This window comes from Zea mays, chromosome 6, assembly GCF_902167145.1.
Source record: "Zea mays cultivar B73 chromosome 6, Zm-B73-REFERENCE-NAM-5.0, whole genome shotgun sequence".
Classification (NCBI taxonomy): domain Eukaryota; kingdom Viridiplantae; phylum Streptophyta; class Magnoliopsida; order Poales; family Poaceae; genus Zea; species Zea mays.
In genome coordinates, this window is record NC_050101.1 from 77,421,711 (window position 1) to 77,444,199 (window position 22,489).

Below are 22,489 nucleotides of genomic sequence, written 5' to 3' on the forward strand. Positions count from 1 at the left end.
ATAAGCTAACCATGATTAACCCAAAAAGGTGAACAAGGATAAGGTAAATACAGACTAGCCAATCCTTAAGTTTTCAATAATGTAATGCGGGACAGTGAATTATAAAGTAAAATAGGACATGATAGGTCTGAGGACACTTGCCTTCACCAGGTTGTTGCTTAGAGGGATCTTCGGCAACACACTCAGGAACCACGGGTTGCTCGTTGTCTAAATAAAGCGATCATACATTCAATACATTTGGAAAGTACAAATGAACAGCACATCAAACATGTACAAACATTGGGACACAACTCAAAAGATGTAGTATTAAATAAAGGAGAATGAGATCAAGTTATAAAATGAACTAATCCTAATTAGGAGTTGATTACTCTCTAAGTGTTTGGAACATACCACAAAAAGGTAAAGTAGTAATTAAACAAAGAAAAGATTAAATTATAAGATGAACTACTCTCATTTAGGAATTTGATTATCCTTTAAGTGTTATCCATAATTATATAACCTAATTCTATTCATTTCATTAAGACCTAAAAGTTAAACCAAAGGTGAATTCATGTAGTACATATTATTAATCTCACAAGATTAAATATACTTTAACTCATAGGATTCTCCTTTTATTTATTTCATGTAGTAATTTATTTTATGAACATTTTGCAATTTGAACCACTAAATTTGGAGTTCATATGAAATAGATATGAAATAAACAAGTTTTGAAGTTTGAACTATGAAATTAGGGCTAAATCTATGATTAAATAAAAATACAAGGGTCTATTCAAAAGAAGTCAGGGGCCTGCGCGCTAAAACAGAGGACGACGGGTTGATTTCTTAAAACCAGGGGTTTCTTAAGCAAAACTTACACCCGAAGGAGTACGGGGTAACCTTGGCCATCGGATCAGAGATCAACGACCAGGATTAGATCGCGCTGGCGCACGGACAAGGCTGACAGGCGGGGTCAGGGCGTCAGCGAGCCAGGGAGGGTTGACCAGTCGGGCCCAGGGGCAGAGGCGCGGGTGAGGGGGAAGAGAGAAGGGTGGTTGGATCTAGATCGGAGGGCTGTGATCAGATCTGCTCTGGTTAAATCTAAATCGCCCGATCTCAGACAGACGCCTGAGATCTAATGGCCAGGGGCAGATACAGGCGCGGTGGCACCGCTCGGTCCCGCGGCGAGGGCTCGTTGGAGACGAGGACACTAGCCACGGCGGGGCTCTAGAAGCTTGGGGTTTAGCTCAGGCGCGTTCAGGGCGGTCTAGCGGACTCGGCCATGGGCATTATGCCGGTGCAGGAGCACTAGAGGGCGCTGCACACGGCGAGGTGGGCTAACGGCGGCGTGGGATAGCTCCGGCGAGCAATCGCGTGAGCAATAGAGCAGTAACGACCAAATTAAAGGTACGGGCGAGTTGTTCACCTTGAGGGGAAGCGCTGGAGCCACGGAGCAACTACGGAGGCGCAAGGATACAACGAGGCAATGGCGGCGAGGCTTCGGCTGCGCAGAACCACTCTGGTGAGCGGACCGACCAAACTAGGGAGGGGGAGGGCACACCGAAGGGTGTCCCGAGCAGCGGATGGCAAGGCGAAACTCACCATGGCACTGGAAGGGGCGTGGACGCGACGGTGGCCGCAGAACGGGCAGCAGTCGACGGCGGGCGGTGGCAGAGCTCTCTACTCACGTGGGTAGAGCGAGAGAGAGGGCAAGGGGGTTTGGCAGAGGGCGCAAATGAGCGAGGGGAGGTGGGTGAGTAGGGCGCGGGGCTCAAAAGGGGCACGGGCACGGGGACATGGTCGGAGAACGCGCAGACGTGGGCGCGTCCACGGCGGGGAGATCGTGGGCGAGTGGTTAGAGACGGCTGACGGGTGGGGGCGGCGGGATAGAGAGAGAGGGCGCGCGCGAGAGAAACGACACCGATAGGTCGGCCCCATAGAGCAGCGAGAGAGAGGGAGTGAGCACGCTCGGGTTGGCGCCGACAGGTAGGGCCCACCTGTCAGGCACCAAGGGCGCGAGCGCGCATGCGCGGGCTGGGCTTAGTGGGCTGGTTTGGGCCCAATTGGCCTTTTCTTTTTCCCTAGAATTTCTATTGCCCTTTCTATTTATTTTCTCTAGGGTTTTCAATTCAAATTCAAATCAAGTTTCAAATTCAAACCAAATCAAATATGTGTAACAATCCAAAGAATATTTAGGCTCAATATGATGTAACATTCCATGACTCATATGTTTTGGGCAAAATAAAATAAATAATCCTTCACTAATTCAACTAACCCTAATTAAAAGAAAAAGAGAGGGAGAGAACTTGAGAGAGAGTGAAACTAGAGTGAGATAGAGAAGAGTAACACCTGAATTTGGATGATCATAAGAAAGAAATTTTATACCCTCAAATACAGGGTGTTACATAATGTTACTAATATGAGTGTTTATAAGCGAAACAATTTATTATCACAGGTAGACACCGCGCGACACACATGATCGACATGCGAGATACGTGCTAACGACGTGTGGCAAGGCAAGCGACACATGTAAATAGCACACGCGACGCACGCAAATGATGTGTGACAATGCGTGTGAACAACGCGTGCGACACACGCAAACGAACAACGGTGACGCGCAAACAGCGTGTGACAATGCACGAGCAACACGAGACATGTGCGAACCAACGCGACTACGTGCGCGAACAGCTCGATGACGCGCAAACGATGCCGCATACAAACAACAACAAACAAATTATTAATTAAAAGTATTTAAGCTGGTATTAATTAAGTTAATATTAACATTTATATTTACAAAAGCACGAGTTAAAACTATAGACTCGTTCTAATTGAATTGTTATTTTAAATAACCAACAACTAACAAGAATTGACTAATTAGCGCGGGCGACAATAACGGAATTAATTAAATAACATGTGGACCGCGCGCGAAACACACGCGATCGACAAGAGATGACGCACGCTGCAACACGTTTATACTAGCAAGTATTAAAAAATATTCGAGCAGACGTAATCATATTAACATGTATAAAAATGCAAATTAAAACTATACATTAGGTTTAATTAGAGGGTCGTTTTTTAATAACTACCGAATGAACAATTAATTAATTAGTTAAATAAAACGTGTGTCCTGACAAAATAGTACTTTTAACGTGTACACGGTATAATTGCGAAGCTAACGCAACTAAAATAAGTCGAAATGAGTTTACAACACAAAAGATATTGAATACTTAATCACCCGTGGAATTACAGTGACCTGACGCAATTCTATTGGCTGAAGGCTTACCACACGAAGAGACACACAAAGAAAAGCCATTAAGCATCCTAAGATCCAGACCATGGTCCACGAAGATTGAAACGTGGCCACGGTGGGCCATTCTCCCTTATCCTAGCTCCACGGATGGACAAACCGCACAGCCGGTTTCTTCTCCACGGGTGATTCTTCTTGTTCCTTCAACCACCCACCAGGAAAACATATCGAGAGGAGGGGGAAGTAGTGAGGTGGCCGCCGACCAATAGGGAAGGGGCACTCGCGGGTGGGTCTTCGGCTGGACGCCATGGCCAAGCCCGGTGGAGCGCGCACAGCAAGCAGGGGAGGGGAGAGATGGGCTCGCTCTATACGCAACAGCAGGGAGGCTCAATTGCTCGTCATCCCCAGCCACAAGGAGGGCCCAGCCGACTGAGGTGTACCAGGGGCTCTCGCGTGAGGGGGACCATGGCAGTAGCAATAGATCGGCTGCGACCGCACCTTGCCGCATCGAGGGAAGGGGATGGGGAATCTAGCGTTGCACACAGGGGAAGCACACGACATGGGAAGGCAGTGGGGATTTCGGGCGTCCATTCTCACCTGTGGACGACCAACAGCGCAGCGGGTGCGCAGAGGCCTACACTAGGAGGAGGTCGCACCTAGATAGGGGCATTCACGTTTGGACGACTCAACAGTAGGAAGAAAGGCAGAAGGGAGAGAACTCACATGTGTGTGAGGATCGGCGACGGTTCTTTGGGCACAACGGCGAGATCGGCATGCACTCTGGCGCAAAGGTTGTGCGTAGCGGTGGGGGTGGGGCAATGTAGGTGTATGGGAGGTGATGTTGTGTGAGGGAGTAGGGCATTTAAGCGAGTGGTTTGAAAGAGAACTAGCAAGCGGTTGTCGAGCTCCTTACGATGTGGCTAATCCAAGCGGGACTGGAGGTTACAGGGAGGAAGATGGTGGGTGGGCTTCGTCGGGCAGTCCTAAGCGTGGGACAAGAAGCTTGGGAGGTTCGGCTGATGGGTCAGGCACGCATGAAATGGTCTTGCAGGTGAATATACGCGAGGTATTCGGGCACAGAGGCGGGGTGGTTACAGCTGCGTCCGAGTGAGACTAGCACGTGCAAAAAGGACAACAGTTTGAGGAGATGAAGCCGACACGCGAGCTCGGAATGACAACGAGAAGAACAAGTGAGGGGAAAACGATTGCGCGCACAGCACGTGAGGCACTACGCGATGAGGCGAGGCAATGTGGTAGGTGAGGGTAGATGAGGTAGACCCGAGCAGCACGACGTTCACGAGGAGAAGATCGGTTTGACGATCTCGCAAAAAAAGGGTGAGACCCAGAAAATGATCGACGAGAGGAATATTTATATAATATTCGGTTCTCGAAATAATTTTGGTTTTTGCAACTACTAACTTTTAGGATTAAATTAATATATATATTTGGCTAGGGCATAGTGCTCGCTCTGCCAGGGGTGCAGAGGTTCATTCAATTTGGTTTTGTTAGTCACCCACCTTGGGGAGGTGTATTGCGTTTGTACGACTGGCGAAACCTAACGAGCAGCTATGCACAAGGGGAGTCTTTGTAAAGGTTACGTAGTGATACCCTGCTAGGCCACCTAGGTAGTGGTCAATGGAGAGTAGCTCTCTCCAGGCAGAAAGGGAATCACGACTCGTGGTAAAGTGTGCGACCTCTGCAGAGGAATGAAACTGATATATCAGCCATGCTCATGGTTAAGAGCGGCCTTGGGATCCTCTTTGATTAGAGGTACAGATGGTTCGAGATGCATTGATTCTATTAATGGTTCCTAGTTCGATAATACTATTGATGTTCCTCAATGAGGAAATGGTTCACGAGTTGGTTATTGCTAAAACTTGGCTCCCACTAATAATAAATATTTGACCAACTAAAAGCAACTGCTTTAACCTTAAATCCACATAAAGCAACTGCTTTAACCTTAACTCCAAATGGGACATTTGCTGAGTACGTTGATGTGTACTCACCCTTGTTTTCACAAAACACCGGGTTGCCTTTGGTGCAATCTATGCTCAGGTAAAGAAGAAGGTGTCGAGGTGGATCTCCAGGAGTTCCAAGACTTTAATGAGTTTGAGGATTAGGCTAGCGACCTCCCCCAATCAGCTGTCTGTGGTGGGTTTGTTTACGTTGGCTACATTTCAATTATGTGTACTTTGATTTATATTATGTAAAAGACTCTAGTCTTTAATATTATTAGTTACTCTTTATTGTTATTCGATGCATTGTGCTATGATGAGTCATTTATGTAATCGCTATGTACGTGAGTTCTGATCCTGGCACGTACATGGTTCGCATTAGGTTTACCTTCAAAAATCGGGTGTGACAACATGGGCGCGTCCACAGCGGGAGTGCACGGGCAGGAGGTTAGGGACGGGGGGTCTAACGGGTGGGGCCCGCAAGCCAGCGAGAGAGGACGTGCGCGTGCGTGAAGAAATTGGCGCCGACAGGCCTGGCCCATTGGGTAGCGGGAGGGAGAGAGGGAGAGAGATAGTGCGTGTGCGCGGACGTGGGCAGTCGCTGGCAGGTGGAGTCCACCTGTCAGGCGACGCGGGCGCGGGCGCGCGGCCTGGCTGGGCCAAGCTGGGCTGACTTGGGCCGAAAGGCTTTTCTCTTTTTCCTGAAATTTCTAATGTTTTTTTCTATTTATTTTCTCTAGGGTTTTCAATTCATATTCAAACCAAGTTACAAATTCAAACTAAATCAAACATGTGCAACAATTTAAAGAATAATTGGAGCTCAACATGATGCAACATTTCATGACTCATATTGTTTTGGCAAAATAAAATAATTAATCCCTCACTAATTAAGCTAAATCTACCCAAAAGAAAAAGAGAGAGAAACTAGAGAGAGAGAAGAGTAAGACCTGAATTTGGTAGGTAATTAGAAAGAAATTTTATACCCCCAAATTCAGGGTGTTACAGACACGCACTCGTGCGAGGATGTGGCGGAGCGGGCCGTGTTGCCGATGCGGTCGAGGACTGACGGGACACGTGTCCAGGACGTGGGGGACACACACACGGTGCGATACTCACGTTGGTTTAGTGATTGATCCTCAAAAACTACCATGCGCTGCGAACGGTAAATTTTGCTGAGTTTGGGCCTCAAAACTCGGTAGTGGCAGTTCTAGAGGGAACTAGAGGCGGCACGTGGCATCACAACGAAGGGTGCGTCAAGACGAAGCAACTTCGTGTGGAGCGCGTGGCCGTCGGATCGAAAACCTAGGAGTTGGTCTATTTTGCCCTTGGTGGAGTGGGGCATAGGGTTGTTGCTACAACCATCTCTTTGGCTACCATTTGTTGTATACACTTGTTTAGAACTCCTAGTTTTCCTCTTTAGGTAGTCACCAGTTTAGCTGGGAGATCCACAACGCTTTGAACTTCGCGTCTATGATTTGTAATCTGTGGTGATTAATCCGAGGAAGGGTGGCCGGTACCACCCACATCTTTTGGTTAGCTTTAATCTCAGTTTGTGTCTTGCTGAATATTTGAAGTCTTTTGGTTCTTGTGTTCTTCCCTTCCCTCTTCTTATGGATTTGTGAAGAACCATCGACTTCTTTTGGTGACAGTGTTGTTTAGGTTTGTTGGTAGGCGAGATATAGTCCTATGATCATTACTTACGCCCTAATGGTGTTGTTTGTGGTCGTGTTCATCTTCGATCTCTTTTGAGTTTGTTCTAGAAAACCCCATCAAAACCCCAACCTAAACAAGATTTCTAATCTACACTTTGGTTTTTGTGTTGCTCAGGTTTAGGGATGGCAACGGGTCGGGTTCGGATCGGATAGAGTAAATACCCGCCGCGACCATACCCGTGGGGATTATCCATATCCGTCCATGACTATACCCACGGGTAAAATTTTGTCCCCGTGCCCGTACCCATCGGGTATCGGGCGGACATCGGGTACCTGTCGGGTATAGCAGCTTGATGCATTCTCCCTAAATGAAGTCTAGTGCAGTTCTGAGCGTCGCACATCGCCATGATCACCGGAGGCACATATTGTTGTTGCACAGTGCAGTCGTGTAGATGTAGCCCTGGACATGTGTTGCTAATGTTTTTTTGTTAATAAACTTCCAACTCGTCAAGATCGGAGAGTAGCTAGCATAGTCGTTTGGTGTATTAACACTCTCTTAGCTCAAGTACTTGTACTAGATAACACTGGTACTACATACTGGCTCTTTATCAAACATACTGGCACTAGTACTAGAACCAGATCAGAAGCATCAGCAGACAGGGATGGATGGCAGTAGGATGAGCTGTCGATGATGGACGGCTAGCTAGCGTACTGGTAGGTTGAAAATCTAAAATCACTATTTTCGGATATCCGTCGGGTACCCACGGGTAAGTAATCAAATCCGTACCCAACCCGTAATAAAATCAGGTCGGGTACGGATAAGACCCGCGGGTCAAATTTCATGCCCGAACCCATACCCGACGAGTCGGATATCCGACGGATATCTGAACCTCTGGATAAAATTGCCATCCCTACCCAGGTTGATACTTCACCACTAGACATCTTTCTCCCCGCGCTAACTTTCTTTTAAGTTTGAGGCAAATCTACCTCGGTTTTGGTGCCTAACACTTCTGCGCCCTTTGTTCTACACTTTTGACTCTAATTTTTGGGAGACAGTTGGGTTGTTCTGTTTCATGTTTTTGGTGTATTTAAATGACACTGGTTTGAATTGCACAATGATTTGGTGCTTTGTGAGTCCCTAGAGGTTTTGGGTTAAATTGAGAATCAACTCACGGTGCTATTATCGCAAGAGAATATTTAGTAGCTCTCATTCACCCACCTCTGATCGCCTCTTCGGTCCTTCGAGAACCATTTCAAGATTCTTATTTTCTACAAAGCTATACTATGTACGTTATATAGTATTAGGTCAAATATAAAATATTCCCTCTATTCCAAATTAAAATTCATTTTAACCTTTTAATAAATTTATACAATAATTATTGTATGTTTTGTATATGCGTCTAGATTTATCATTATCAATTTGAATATAGACATAAAAAACAAGCAATAGAATGACTACTAATTTAGGACGGGAAGAGTATATTTTTATAATAAATCTATTTCAAGCTATAAATATTAATATTATTTACTACAAATTTAATTAAAATTAATGTTCAATGTTAGTTAACGATTTTGTTGCTGACGTGGATAACTAACTAATTATTAATTTTGTTATTAAAATAAAAAACTTGTTGTCATGGCTTTTGCTAAACTCGTTTGTCCTAGATAGATAGGACTCTATATCGAGTCGGCTTGGCTTGTCCGAGTTCGAGCTGTCTCATTAAGCTATCGAGTTGGTTCGATTTGGCTCGTTATGCTAATAAGCTATAAAGTCCGTTTGACTCGGCTCGTTTAGCTCGTGAACCGGAGCAGAAAAAATAATGTAAGCATAATAATCAATTTCTAGTTAATTTAAAACTAATTTAACAATAGAAATAGTAATTATACTCATAATTTTGTAGACCACATCAATGTAATATCAAATTAAGACAACTCATCAATTCACAATTCACGCACATGTTTATCAGTTTAATCTACAGTTATATTAGTATAGACTAATTTTAACACATAAACACATTTCATCGATAATTAGTTTAACTCATAGGGCATAAACACCACTCATACAAATAACATGTTTATTAATTCTTATATAAATGATATGTATATAGTTTCGTTTTACTGAAATGTGGTAGCTTGTTTAGCTTGCGAGCTGGCTTGTTAACAAATCGAGTTGTCGTTAATAAAACCGAGTTAGGATGTTAGAGCACCTCCAACAACAAACCCTAAAATAGAGTACTAAAACTTAAAATAGGACCATATTTAAAATATTTAGGGTCTCAAAAGAAATATTTACTCCAACGGTCAAGTCTTAAATAATATATTTAGGAATTAAATCATATTATTAGAAAATAAATAGTTAGAGATTAAATAAAAATAAAGATATGGTACGAGTATATAGGGTACTATATCTGAGATCCGAGAGAATGAATCCTATAATTTTATTTTAATAAAATTTTATAAAATAGGATCGCTGTTGGAAGAATGTTTTATTGCTTTAAGTCTAAATAAGATCATAATTAGAAGCTCTTTTGTCGATGCTCTTAGCTAATCTGGTGAAAAAAAAAATTAAAGCCAACCACGAACCGATAGGCGAGCAGACCCACCCCGCCCGACTGTCGTTATCCAGATTCCGGTCCCTCCAAGTCCCAACTGTTCACCTCCCGCCGCCCCCTAGCTCCGTCTAGGGATGGCAGCGGGTCGGGTAAAGTGCGGGTAAGCAATTTACCCGCCCGCCAACATATCCGCGACTCTAGTGTTTATCCGTACCCGCGAAAGCTTGCGGGTAAATTTTTTTACCCGTGTCCGTACCCGCAGGATATCCGCGGATATCGGGTAACCCGTTACCCACCAGAATAATAGCATGTGTGTATGTGACCCTATTCATTTCACCAAATACATCAATAGTTTGACAGACATAATATAATGACATATAATGATATAAGGAACATCGATCATCCAGAAACAAGTCTCAAACTCTCAAGATAATGAGTCATTACAATATTTGCTAAGATAAAATGAACGCACAGATAAATTCCACACACTATTTGTCTGACTTTAACACACATAGGTACACAAACAGAAATGCACCATCTAGCAGTACACCAATCCACCATCCAGATTCCAGGGACCAAGTTCCAACAGGCAATAGTCCACCAATCCACCATCCAGCAGTCCATCCATCTCACAAGTCATGGTATAATGGATCATGTATCAATGATTTCAGACTCCAAATTTTCCTAAAAGCAAAGAATACATGTACAGTAAGGTACAGTAAATAAAATAGAGGGAAGATTCATCAATGTAGGTTATAGTAATTACCAAGCCTTCTTCTTCATCATCAAGACATGTCATCAATGCATTAAGAGCTGAAGATTCAGGGCCTAATAGAATAAATCATTCAAAGTTAGTGTGACTGTAAATAAAAGAAGGGAAACAAAACCAAATGAACTACATGTTATACCTAACATATCAGCTCGAGACCAAGCTTGCATACACATCAAAGCTTCCACCATGTTTGGTGCAAGTCTGCTACGGTGTGGGCTAATGATTCTACCACTAGTACTAAAGACGGACTCGGATGCAACTGTTGTCACAGGAATTGATAGGATATCTCGAGCAAGCTTTCTCAAAGTAGTATACTTCAACCCTCCAACTTTCCACCAATCAATGACATCCAATTCAAGAGTTCTTGGCAGCATATCCTCTTCCAAGTACATATCCAATTCTGTGCACACAAAAGATGTCGGCACAGTTTGTTCAGAAGCCATGTACTTATCAAATATTTCATTCACCTCAGCATCACCCTCATTTAGTTCTTTTTTGCTACTACCACCAGCCACAATACCATCAGTTGCACCAAAACCTTCCATGGAACCTTCAAATTCCTTCACCAAATCTATCAACAAATCTTTAATTTTCTTTACTTCTCCAAACATATCCTCAGGTCCATATATTTGGGTGTACATGGCATACAAGAACTTCATTTTACGTCGAGGATCTAGAACGGTGGCAACAGCCATCAGACCATGAACATCCATCCAATACTTCATAAACTTTTCCTTCATGGCTGCTGACATGCTTTCTATGATAGAGTTGTCACTAGCTTCCCACTTTTGAATGGCCAGATAAATACCACACACTTTGGGAAAAAATAAGTTTGATGTGACATAAGAAGTACCAGATAGTAATTCAGTTGTATCATAGAATAGCTTTAACCTATCACATAGATACCTAGCAAATTCCCAATCTTGGTCTGTAGGTCGAAAAGAAAAACATAATTTTTCTTTCTTTGCAAGACGATCAAACACATGTATGTAATTTAGTGCAACATTAAGCATTAGGTACGTAGAATTCCATCTTGTTTTAACATCAAGAGCTATTTTTTATCATATTTAATGCCTTCTTGTAAAACAGCCCTTTCAAATCGTTCATGTCTTTTGGGTGTGGCTGACCAAAAGGCGATAGTTTCACGGATCCTCCCTATTGCCTCTTCTACTACTTTTACACCCATTGCATCTTTTGCACCCAATCCATCTTTCACAATAAGATTGATTATATGTGCAGCACAACGCATATGCATCAATTTACCCCTAAGCATAAGAGAGGGGAGAGGCATCTTATCTTGCATTTCTTTCATAACATTGTCATTGGTGCTGCAGTTGTCAAGAGTGACCGTCGAGACCTTCTTGTCAATATGCCAATCCAACAGTACATCATGAAGGACTTCACTTATAACCTCAGCTGTGTGTGGGTGTGGTACGTACAAGAACTAGGGATGGCAAATCTGCCCGCGGGTACGGGTATCCGCGGGTTTCGTACCCGATGGGCACGGATACGGGTAAGAAATCTCGCCCACGGGTAAGGATACGGGCAAAACCTCTCATCCGCGGGTAATTAAAGGATATAAAATTGTGCCCGTGGGTATTACCCGTTACCCGCTTAATTTACAAGCCCATGAAAATATCCCCTGGTCTGGCCCAATTATCAGTCGGCCCACCAAATTTTCCAAAGGCAAAAACCCTAAATCCCTATCCTCTCACGCAGACACGGTCACGTACTCACGTTGGCGGCTATCGGGCATCGGCTGGGTCCCTGAGAGATTGAAACACCGTGCTCACTGCTCACGGCGGCCGGCGGCTCCCTAGCGGCGGCCGGCGGCAGACCGGCAGTGTGCTAGTGCGGCAGACCGGCAGCGGCAGTGCAGGCGGCTGACCCTCTCCCTCAGGCCTTCACTCCCTTGGCGGCGCGCCGGCGCGGCAAGCTGGCAAGCTCTTGGCCGTCGGAGACAGTGGCAGTGGTTTGCATCACCCTCACTCCCTTCATCCCTTGCTTGTTGCTTTGCTTGATCTACTAGTTCATGAACTTGTTAATCTATTTCAGGTTTTTTATTTCTATTTGTAATGTCAACTCCGGGAGACAGTGGCAGTGGTGCTGGACCTACTAGTGGTGGTGGTCGACGCGATTCTAGAGCTCCAACTCCATCATCTACGCCACGAGATCCTACTCCTACACCATCTGATGGAATAGCGCCTACTCCTACTGATGGTCAAGGTACTGGAACCACCAACACTGATGCTGTTGAAATAGATGAGGATGTTAGGGTTGGTAGTAAAAGGAAGCTTAAATCTGATGTATGGCAAGACTTTGAAAGAGTCTGTGTAGGTGGTACTTGGAAAGCTAAATGCAATTGGTGTCACAAAACACTATCAGCTGTATGTAGAAATGGTACAAGTCACTTGCGTAGCCACGTAAACAGCTGTGAATCTCGACAAACAAGAAAAGGTCTAAAACAGTCCACTTTGAAATTATCTAAAACACAAGATGGAAATGTTCTATTGGAGAAGTATGTGTTTGATCAAGCTGTTGCTAGAAAAGAACTCGCATTGATGATATGTGTTCATGAGTACCCACTTTCTATTGTTGAGCATGTTGGTTTTAGAAGGTTTTGTGCTGCATTGCAACCTTTATTTAAGGTTATGTCAAGAAATACAATTAGAAAGGATATTTTGGACATGTACCAAGTGCAAAAGGTATCCATGGTGCATCAGTTCCAGCAACTGGGATCTCGTATTGCTGTCACCACGGATATGTGGACAGCAAACCATCAGAAAAAAGGCTACATGGCTGTGACTGTTCACTATATCGATGAGAGTTGGAATCTAAAAAACTATCTTTTAAGGTAATAATAACTTTCTTTGTTGCACTACCTTTGGTTGTGACTTGTATACTAATATGATCTCTTGTTTTTTGCCATTATACTCATAGGTTCTTGTACGTACCACACCCACACACAGCTGAGGTTATAAGTGAAGTCCTTCATGATGTACTGTTGGATTGGCATATTGACAAGAAGGTCTCGACGGTCACTCTTGACAACTGCAGCACCAATGACAATGTTATGAAAGAAATGCAAGATAAGATGCCTCTCCCCTCTCTTATGCTTAGGGGTAAATTGATGCATATGCGTTGTGCTGCACATATAATCAATCTTATTGTGAAAGATGGATTGGGTGCAAAAGATGCAATGGGTGTAAAAGTAGTAGAAGAGGCAATAGGGAGGATCCGTGAAACTATCGCCTTTTGGTCAGCCACACCCAAAAGACATGAACGATTTGAAAGGGCTGTTTTACAAGAAGGCATTAAATATGATAAAAAAATAGCTCTTGATGTTAAAACAAGATGGAATTCTACGTACCTAATGCTTAATGTTGCACTAAATTACATACATGTGTTTGATCGTCTTGCAAAGAAAGAAAAATTATGTTTTTCTTTTCGACCTACAGACCAAGATTGGGAATTTGCTAGGTATCTATGTGATAGGTTAAAGCTATTCTATGATACAACTGAATTACTATCTGGTACTTCTTATGTCACATCAAACTTATTTTTTCCCAAAGTGTGTGGTATTTATCTGGCCATTCAAAAGTGGGAAGCTAGTGACAACTCTATCATAGAAAGCATGTCAGCAGCCATGAAGGAAAAGTTTATGAAGTATTGGATGGATGTTCATGGTCTGATGGCTGTTGCCACCGTTCTAGATCCTCGACGTAAAATGAAGTTCTTGTATGCCATGTACACCCAAATATATGGACCTGAGGATATGTTTGGAGAAGTAAAGAAAATTAAAGATTTGTTGATAGATTTGGTGAAGGAATTTGAAGGTTCCATGGAAGGTTTTGGTGCAACTGATGGTATTGTGGCTGGTGGTAGTAGCAAAAAAGAACTAAATGAGGGTGATGCTGAGGTGAATGAAATATTTGATAAGTACATGGCTTCTGAACAAACTGTGCCGACATCTTTTGTGTGCACAGAATTGGATATGTACTTGGAAGAGGATATGCTGCCAAGAACTCTTGAATTGGATGTCATTGATTGGTGGAAAGTTGGAGGGTTGAAGTATACTACTTTGAGAAAGCTTGCTCGAGATATCCTATCAATTCCTGTGACAACAGTTGCATCCGAGTCCGTCTTTAGTACTAGTGGTAGAATCATTAGCCCACACCGTAGCAGACTTGCCCCAAACATGGTGGAAGCTTTGATGTGTATGCAAGCTTGGTCTCGAGCTGATATGTTAGGTATAACATGTAGTTCATTTGGTTTTGTTTCCCTTCTTTTATTTACAGTCACACTAACTTTGAATGATTTATTCTATTAGGCCCTGAATCTTCAGCTCTTAATGCATTGATGACATGTCTTGATGATGAAGAAGAAGGCTTGGTAATTACTATAACCTACATTGATGAATCTTCCCTCTATTTTATTTACTGTACCTTACTGTACATGTATTCTTTGCTTTTAGGAAAATTTGGAGTCTGAAATCATTGATACATGATCCATTATACCATGACTTGTGAGATGGATGGACTGCTGGATGGTGGATTGGTGGACTATTGCCTGTTGGAACTTGGTCCCTGGAATCTGGATGGTGGATTGGTGTACTGCTAGATGGTGCATTTCTGTTTGTGTACCTATGTGTGTTAAAGTCAGACAAATAGTGTGTGGAATTTATCTGTGCGTTCATTTTATCTTAGCAAATATTGTAATGACTCATTATCTTGAGAGTTTGAGACTTGTTTCTGGATGATCGATGTTCCTTATATCATTATATGTCATTATATTATGTCTGTCAAACTATTGATGTATTTGGTGAAATGAATAGGGTCACATACACACATGCTATTATTCTGGTGGGTAACGGGTTACCCGATATCCGCGGATATCCTGCGGGTACGGACACGGGTAAAAAAATTTACCCGCAAGCTTTCGCGGGTACGGATAAACACTAGAGTCGCGGATATGTTGGCGGGCGGGTAAATTGCTTACCCGCACTTTACCCGACCCGCTGCCATCCCTAACAAGAACCTATGAGTATAATGGCAAAAAACAAGAGATCATATTAGTATACAAGTCACAACCAAAGGTAGTGCAACAAAGAAAGTTATTATTACCTTAAAAGATAGTTTTTTAGATTCCAACTCTCATCGATATAGTGAACAGTCACAGCCATGTAGCCTTTTTTCTGATGGTTTGCTGTCCACATATCCGTGGTGACAGCAATACGAGATCCCAGTTGCTGGAACTGATGCACCATGGATACCTTTTGCACTTGGTACATGTCCAAAATATCCTTTCTAATTGTATTTCTTGACATAACCTTAAATAAAGGTTGCAATGCAGCACAAAACCTTCTAAAACCAACATGCTCAACAATAGAAAGTGGGTACTCATGAACACATATCATCAATGCGAGTTCTTTTCTAGCAACAGCTTGATCAAACACATACTTCTCCAATAGAACATTTCCATCTTGTGTTTTAGATAATTTCAAAGTGGACTGTTTTAGACCTTTTCTTGTTTGTCGAGATTCACAGCTGTTTACGTGGCTACGCAAGTGACTTGTACCATTTCTACATACAGCTGATAGTGTTTTGTGACACCAATTGCATTTAGCTTTCCAAGTACCACCTACACAGACTCTTTCAAAGTCTTGCCATACATCAGATTTAAGCTTCCTTTTACTACCAACCCTAACATCCTCATCTATTTCAACAGCATCAGTGTTGGTGGTTCCAGTACCTTGACCATCAGTAGGAGTAGGCGCTATTCCATCAGATGGTGTAGGAGTAGGATCTCGTGGCGTAGATGATGGAGTTGGAGCTCTAGAATCGCGTCGACCACCACCACTAGTAGGTCCAGCACCACTGCCACTGTCTCCCGGAGTTGACATTACAAATAGAAATAAAAAACCTGAAATAGATTAACAAGTTCATGAACTAGTAGATCAAGCAAAGCAACAAGCAAGGGATGAAGGGAGTGAGGGTGATGCAAACCACTGCCACTGTCTCCGACGGCCAAGAGCTTGCCAGCTTGCCGCGCCGGCGCGCCGCCAAGGGAGTGAAGGCCTGAGGGAGAGGGTCAGCCGCCTGCACTGCCGCTGCCGGTCTGCCGCACTAGCACACTGCCGGTCTGCCGCCGGCCGCCGCTAGGGAGCCGCCGGCCGCCGTGAGCAGTGAGCACGGTGTTTCAATCTCTCAGGGACCCAGCCGATGCCCGATAGCCGCCAACGTGAGTACGTGACCGTGTCTGCGTGAGAGGATAGGGATTTAAGGTTTTTGCCTTTGGAAAATTTGGTGGGCCGACTGATAATTGGGCCAGACCAGGGGATATTTTCATGGGCTTGTAAATTAAGCGGGTAACGGGTAATACCCACGGGCACAATTTTATATCCTTTAATTACCCGCGGATGAGAGGTTTTGCCCGTATCCTTACCCGTGGGCGAGATTTCTTACCCGTATCCGTGCCCATCAGGTACGAAACCCGCGGATACCCGTACCCGCGGGCAGATTTGCCATCCCTAGCGCCGTCAAGGCCTCCGGAACCGGTCGCAAGCGGCGTAGGACCCCCGCCGCTACAGAGCCCTCGTCCGTCGCACTTCGCCGCCGCGCCGGAGTCATCCAGCTCGTCGACGCCTGGCGGAGAGATCCCCAGTGCGAGGGGAACCTCCACGACGGTAAGCATACCTTCAGTTCCGGAGACGAGCCCCCGCTTGGTATGGTAGCATGGCGAACGTAGGGCGGTGGTTCTTTCGATTTTGGATTTGGGTTCCGCAGAACGGAGTTTTATGGGTCTATTATTTGGGTCCTCGAGAGGAGCCCCGGCTTGGTAGCATAGACTTGACAGATGTCTAGGTCCGTCGCCTGGCTTACTGATTTGGCTGAATAATTTCAATAGTGCCCTGGATGCAAATGCCCAAGTGTTGTATTTGTTGCTGGTGACACGGCACATTGGAGGCTTTTTTGCAGGTCACACGGTCATCATGCAAAGACGGAACCCCAGATGCGTGTGGATGCAAATCCGCCATATATTTGCTCCTAGAGTCTAGTTTTTTTAGTATTTTGACATATGAAATCAAGCTTAATAAGTTTGTTTTGGTTGATTTGATTATATTAAGCATTCAATTTTGATAGTTTTTAGCATAGTTATGTGAATCTATCCACATTAGACCTAATTGGTTGGGGGCAAAAAAGTCGGTAAGCTAGAGGGCTTGGATTGCACAATCCTCCTATCTAAGTGTCTAGAGGCTTGTAGGGTTGTTTTTTCCTTTTTTTTTGTTTGGGAAGTTGTTTCAGGTTTATGTCTTACTTTGCTTGTTACTCCTTGTTCTTTGAGATAAAAGATAGCACGAAACAGGGAAGGGGCAGCAGTTCCAGGCCTGGATCTCTCTGAGGCTTGTCCGCTTGTGTGTGTGTGTGTGTGTGTGTGTGTGTGTTTGCTGTCACAGAAATGCTCTGGTTGGCCATCCTGAGTGGAAAAGAAAAAGATGGGACGCTGCGGGAGCATCCTCAACTACACAATAAACACACATATCCCTCAGGCATCTCATTTTCCTTGTTCACTTCTAGTTCAGAACATCTAGCATTCATCTCCCTTTCTATGCCTCTCGCTTGGTTATACAGTAACTTGATCCTGATAGTGGGCAGTTCCATCCCCTGCAAAGAATCGTCATGGGAAGCCTCGCAAGCTTTAGGGAACAATGGCTCGCTCGCTCCTTCCGCCCTTCTCTCTCTAAAATCTAGCAGCCCTCCCCAGACTTGATCTTGTCAAGGGGTACAACACCGAGCACCAGAGGGCCAGATAGTGGGCAAAGGATTGGGAAATAGTCATGGAGGACAGCATGACAAAAAATGCCAAAAGATTGGCTAACAGTCATGGAGACTAGCATGCTGTGAGGGCTGCACACAGCAACCCAAGTTCCCACTAAGGTGCACTGCTGGTCTGCCACTGTCCAAGATAAACTTGTGTGCCAAAGTTTTTTTTTCTTGCAATAGGTGATATCAAATGCTCTTTTTTTTCTTGCCGAGGATTGTGTTCTAAAATGTTGCAATAGCAAGATTTTGGATTTTTTTTCCAGGGAGACTTTGTTTCAGTTGATTGGTTTGGTACTTTGGTTCATTCCAAAGGTGATTAAAATATTGTTGCTGAGGTTCCTATGTTGCAGTCTTATTTTCTTCTATGACTTCTTTTTGTTGTGAGTGTGACTGTCCAAGTTGCTGTGGGCATTATCTATTTGTGACAAGTTTGTGGACTACCTTATGGCCGAGCTGGGCTGCACTTATGATCTTTGAAGATTGTTTAACCGTCCAAACCTAAGTACCCGGAATCCCTTTTTGTCTTCATTGCATGTTTATGTCACACTCTAGAATTACCCTTCCTCTTTAGAATGCTCTGTTACTGTGAAGTATAGAAATCTGGGTTATGAGTTGCTCTCTTTAGGTTTAATATTTGTTCCATTTTTTATTAAGTTTATGTATGTATTCATGGAGAAGTAGGGGACGGTGGGGTTTCAGGAGCAGAAGAAGCCGAGATAATTTTTTATTAACTGCAGCTGTGCCAATCCTAGACATGCATATTATCACTGACTGAGATTATGAACCTGAGAAAAAAATTATCGAGGTGCTTATCCCATTTGTGTACTTTCTGTTTCTGATGGGTGCAGCGAGTACTTCTCTACTTCCTATCACAAAAAAAAAGATTTGCAATCTAGCATATTTATGGAAGCCTTTGCTCCGGATAAAATTTGCGGGTCAGGGAGATCAGCGGTCACCACCCATGAAAGAGTGATGGAAGCCCAAAGTAGTACTTGCTTTTCAAAAGGTCAGTGTAAAGTAATGGATCGCTTTTTGCTATTAAGTCCTTTCTGCATGATTAGTTCAATGCTTCAGTTAAAGGATGACTTATTGTAGATTCGAAGGGCAAGTAGTCTGAGCCTATGAGGTGACCTGCTTAGTGCAGGTTTTTTGGGTGTAGAATAGAGAGTTAGTGGTGTGTTCGGTTTGATTAATGGGGTGATCCATCACCTTCTCACCCATATTTTTGTTTGGTTTATGGACTAGAATTGGTTGATCGCCCCCCACACCCCCCACCCAAACGCCCACAGCCGCACACACACACACCAGTTTATCCCTCACAAGATAATAATTAGTACAAGTGTATAACTATGACGTAGGGTGTCATTCAACCAAAATCATGGGATGAACTCATGATGCACTGCATCATTCACCACCTCATATAGAATGAGGTGATTCCTCAACCAAACATCCCCTTAGTGTCTCGACTCGCAACTGGATTATTTGAACTCCATGACAATTTAGAATGCAACACGTAATGGTGAAATAAGTAACAGAAAGTGACCACTGATCAGCTTTACAAAAAAAGGGCGTACCCAGTGCCGTAGGCTTCCCGCACTGTGCGGGGTCTGGGGAAGGGTATCTTTAGGGCTTGTTTGGGATAAAAGGTAATGGAGTGGATTGAGGGGGCTAGAATCCCTCGCTACTCAATTTTGAATAGTGAGGGATTCTAGCCCCCTCAATCCTCTCCATTACCCTTTATCCCAAACAAGCCCTTAAGCGACAAGCCTTACTTGCATAATATGCAGAGGCTGGGGCTCAAACCCAGGACCTTCCGGTTACAGACGGTAGGCTCTACCGCTGCACCAGGCCCGCCCTTCACTGATCAGCTTTATAACGTTAAAAAAATTGAATGCCTTCGTGGGATGGTTTGAGTCGAAATGGTGAATGAATATGCTGATTGAATAAAGCGCCGATGCACTTGAACCATTGTAGTTTTTGCTAAGATCATTAAGCCATTAGAGCTTGATTATGAATGAAGGCATGAACAAACAGAACATAATTAACTATTTGTTTAGAGAGTGCCAGTGAAATTCTTGATGTTAAAGAATTCAATTCAGCTTCATCATATAGTTTAAATGTCAAAACAAAAGGAATTAATCCTCACAGGAAAGTTGTCCAGATAACCCCTAAACTAATTTTGTGTTCTTTTTTGCCTCTCTAGATGTTTCATTTGGTGCAATCTACTCAATTCTTTTTTTCCCTTTTTCCCCATGTATAAGTTGAGTTTTAAGTTCAAATTTTGTACATCAATAGAAGGCAACATATCTAGTGTAACAACGATTAGGGTGCTAACACGCTAACATCAAATCTTGTCCATCGGATCCATCCTCTATGGTTGAGTGCAATCCCACCTCTCAGACTATTTTGTAAGAACCCCTTCGTTTTCGCATAATAGGACACGCTATCCCCTGGTGGAATTGCACTCAGCCATAGATAGTGAATCCAATAGACAAAATTTGATGTTAGCATCCTAATCGTTGTTACACTATATATGCTGCCCTGATAGAGTATCATAATTTATGTTTAAAAAATACATTATGAACTTTTCATCATTGTTTTGGATAGCTTATGTGTCTAATAATAAATTTACTCTGCTGATAGAGAAGAGAACTATATGGAAACATTATGACGAAAAACTATAATGTATTTTCAAACATAAGTTATGATATCTGCTGTCACCCTATAAAATTCGAACTAAAATATCTACTTGTGTCTTTTGTGTCTGGGTGGGAGAAACAAAAAAAGGGAAATCTTAATAAGGGGTTAGATTGGATCAACTGGAAGATCCGAAGGGTAAATTGAGCACAAAATTGTTTAGGGGTTACCCTAAAACAACTTATCTGTGCAGGGGAGTAATTTGGACTTTTTCAAAAAAAAAATTATGGACCTAGGTTTGGTTTTAATATGTATTCCATACCTAAACAAAGAAACAAGAGGGCACTAGACCATGCACATGCAGAACTGATCTCACCTTCCACTTTGCAGTCGTGGGACCTAACTTATGGTATGGCGATCGCACAAGACTTACACCCAAGCAAGAAGAAGCTGCGCTTGGTTTGTCACGTGCCTGTGGCTCTGGCATTCCAGCATACATTTGCACCATGAAGAAGTCTAATGTTGTCAAGAGACAGATGGTACGTGGTGTGTGATACATAATGTAATCATCCCAAAACATGACCTGGTGCTGATTGTCTATGTGTTCTCCTCTGGTATCGCTTTGTAGGTATTTTCAAGACAGTTCAGTAAGCGACACATATTCGGTCGTCTGGGCACTTATGGGTGTGAAACCAGAGTTTTTGCAGGCAGGGACCTGTTCGGCAGTAAGCTCAACTTCTCAATGATCCATGGAGAACTAAGGCTTCTTGGTGGATGGCCCCTCTTTGTGAAGAGTCACCGTATCGAAGCAGGACACGTGTGTGCTTTCATGTTCCAGGAAGAGGAAGAGGGCGAACTGTCACTTAGGGTGCACGTGCTGGGTACTATGCCAGTGCCAACAATCTAGCCTTTGCTTGTTTCGTTGATGAGGCACGGGATGAACGTCGCTAACGAATTATGCATCAGACATTAGTATTGGAAACAGCAACATGCAGCTAGCTATCTTGCTCTGGAAGGTGACAAGGGTATCTAGATTACAGCCTTATAGGTTGTGTTGTTGTTGTTCTATCTAGATAACTATGTATGGACATATTGTTCTTTTGTGTTGGAGGGAGTAAGCGTTAGTGTTTTGAGACACAAAGATTGTTATTTTTTAGACTGACCGCTCCAGTTGTGCAAATAGGAACTGAATTAGTGGCATTGTTAGCATGTACATGAAAACGTGATTTGTGCAGTGCTGGGATTAGCATGGGAATGTCGTCCAAGGATGGCCTTATATTGTTTCCTCGCAATTTGTGGTTGGATTTTTCTATCCCATCTTTAAAGTACATTTGGAATGTTTATTGTAGAAAGGGAAGAATGGAGTGAATCACCACACACCCTCAATGGGTGGGGAGTCTGTTATATATAGTCAATAGGCATGTATGGGAGGCTATTCCCTGTACAAGGAAACAGTCCTAGGCTATAGATAGAAAGTAATCCTAGACTATACAAGGCAGCTAGCCAATCTAGGTGATTATAATCAATCGCTAATCAGGCTCTGATTGATCCTGATATATATATATATATATATATATATATATATATATATATATATATATATATATATATATATATATATATACCCGCCTGCAGTCTGGGCAGACCCTTGGTCATGATGTCGGCGAACTGGTGTGTAGACGGAACATGAAGAACACAGAACTGCCCCAGAGCTACCTTCTCACGGACGAAGTGGATGTCGATTTCGATGTGCTTCGTACGGCTGTGATGGACTGGGTGGGCTGCCATGTACACAACGCTCGCATTGTCACAGTAGACCACGGTCGCACGTGGGATGGAGATGTGCAGCTCATGTAGTAGCTGACGCAGCCAGCA

At 43.5% G+C, this 22,489-nt stretch overlaps 2 protein-coding genes and 1 long non-coding RNA gene across 3 annotated transcripts; 2 read left to right on the top strand and 1 right to left on the bottom strand.

Annotated features, from left to right (window-relative positions):
• The first annotated feature begins 13,103 nt into the window (after positions 1–13,103).
• On the top strand, positions 13,104–14,910 carry LOC111589548 (zinc finger BED domain-containing protein RICESLEEPER 2-like). Its single transcript, XM_023300400.1, has 3 exons — positions 13,104–14,404; positions 14,485–14,546; positions 14,629–14,910. The coding sequence occupies exons 1-3, from the start codon at positions 13,228–13,230 to the stop codon at positions 14,659–14,661; spliced, it is 1,272 nt and encodes a 423-aa protein (XP_023156168.1). The 5' UTR covers positions 13,104–13,227; the 3' UTR covers positions 14,662–14,910.
• A 376-nt stretch (positions 14,911–15,286) lies between these two features.
• LOC109940439 (uncharacterized) lies at positions 15,287–17,065 on the bottom strand. Its single transcript, XR_002748563.2, has 3 exons — positions 16,619–17,065; positions 16,160–16,412; positions 15,287–16,076 (listed from the first exon to the last, which is right to left on the bottom strand). It is a non-coding gene; the product is annotated as an uncharacterized lncRNA (long non-coding RNA).
• Positions 16,677–21,899, top strand: LOC100533147 (uncharacterized). The gene is made up of 4 exons (NM_001308318.1): positions 16,677–16,839; positions 18,826–18,983; positions 21,005–21,153; positions 21,243–21,899. The coding sequence occupies exons 2-4, from the start codon at positions 18,881–18,883 to the stop codon at positions 21,519–21,521; spliced, it is 531 nt and encodes a 176-aa protein (NP_001295247.1). The 5' UTR covers positions 16,677–16,839; positions 18,826–18,880; the 3' UTR covers positions 21,522–21,899.
• Positions 21,900–22,489: the final 590 nt, after the last annotated feature.

Bases quoted from the DNA above. Each gene is read 5' to 3' on its own strand.
- LOC100533147 (NM_001308318.1), top strand. From the start codon at position 18,881: ATGGAAGCCTTTGCTCCGGATAAAATTTGCGGGTCAGGGAGATCAGCG. The intron at 18,984-21,004 runs GTCAGTGTAAAG...TCCACTTTGCAG, and splicing joins TAGTACTTGCTTTTCAAAAG to TCGTGGGACCTAACTTATGG. The intron at 21,154-21,242 runs GTACGTGGTGTG...ATCGCTTTGTAG, and splicing joins ATGTTGTCAAGAGACAGATG to GTATTTTCAAGACAGTTCAG.
- LOC111589548 (XM_023300400.1), top strand. From the start codon at position 13,228: ATGAAAGAAATGCAAGATAAGATGCCTCTCCCCTCTCTTATGCTTAGG. The intron at 14,405-14,484 runs GTATAACATGTA...TTATTCTATTAG, and splicing joins GTCTCGAGCTGATATGTTAG to GCCCTGAATCTTCAGCTCTT. The intron at 14,547-14,628 runs GTAATTACTATA...CTTTGCTTTTAG, and splicing joins ATGATGAAGAAGAAGGCTTG to GAAAATTTGGAGTCTGAAAT.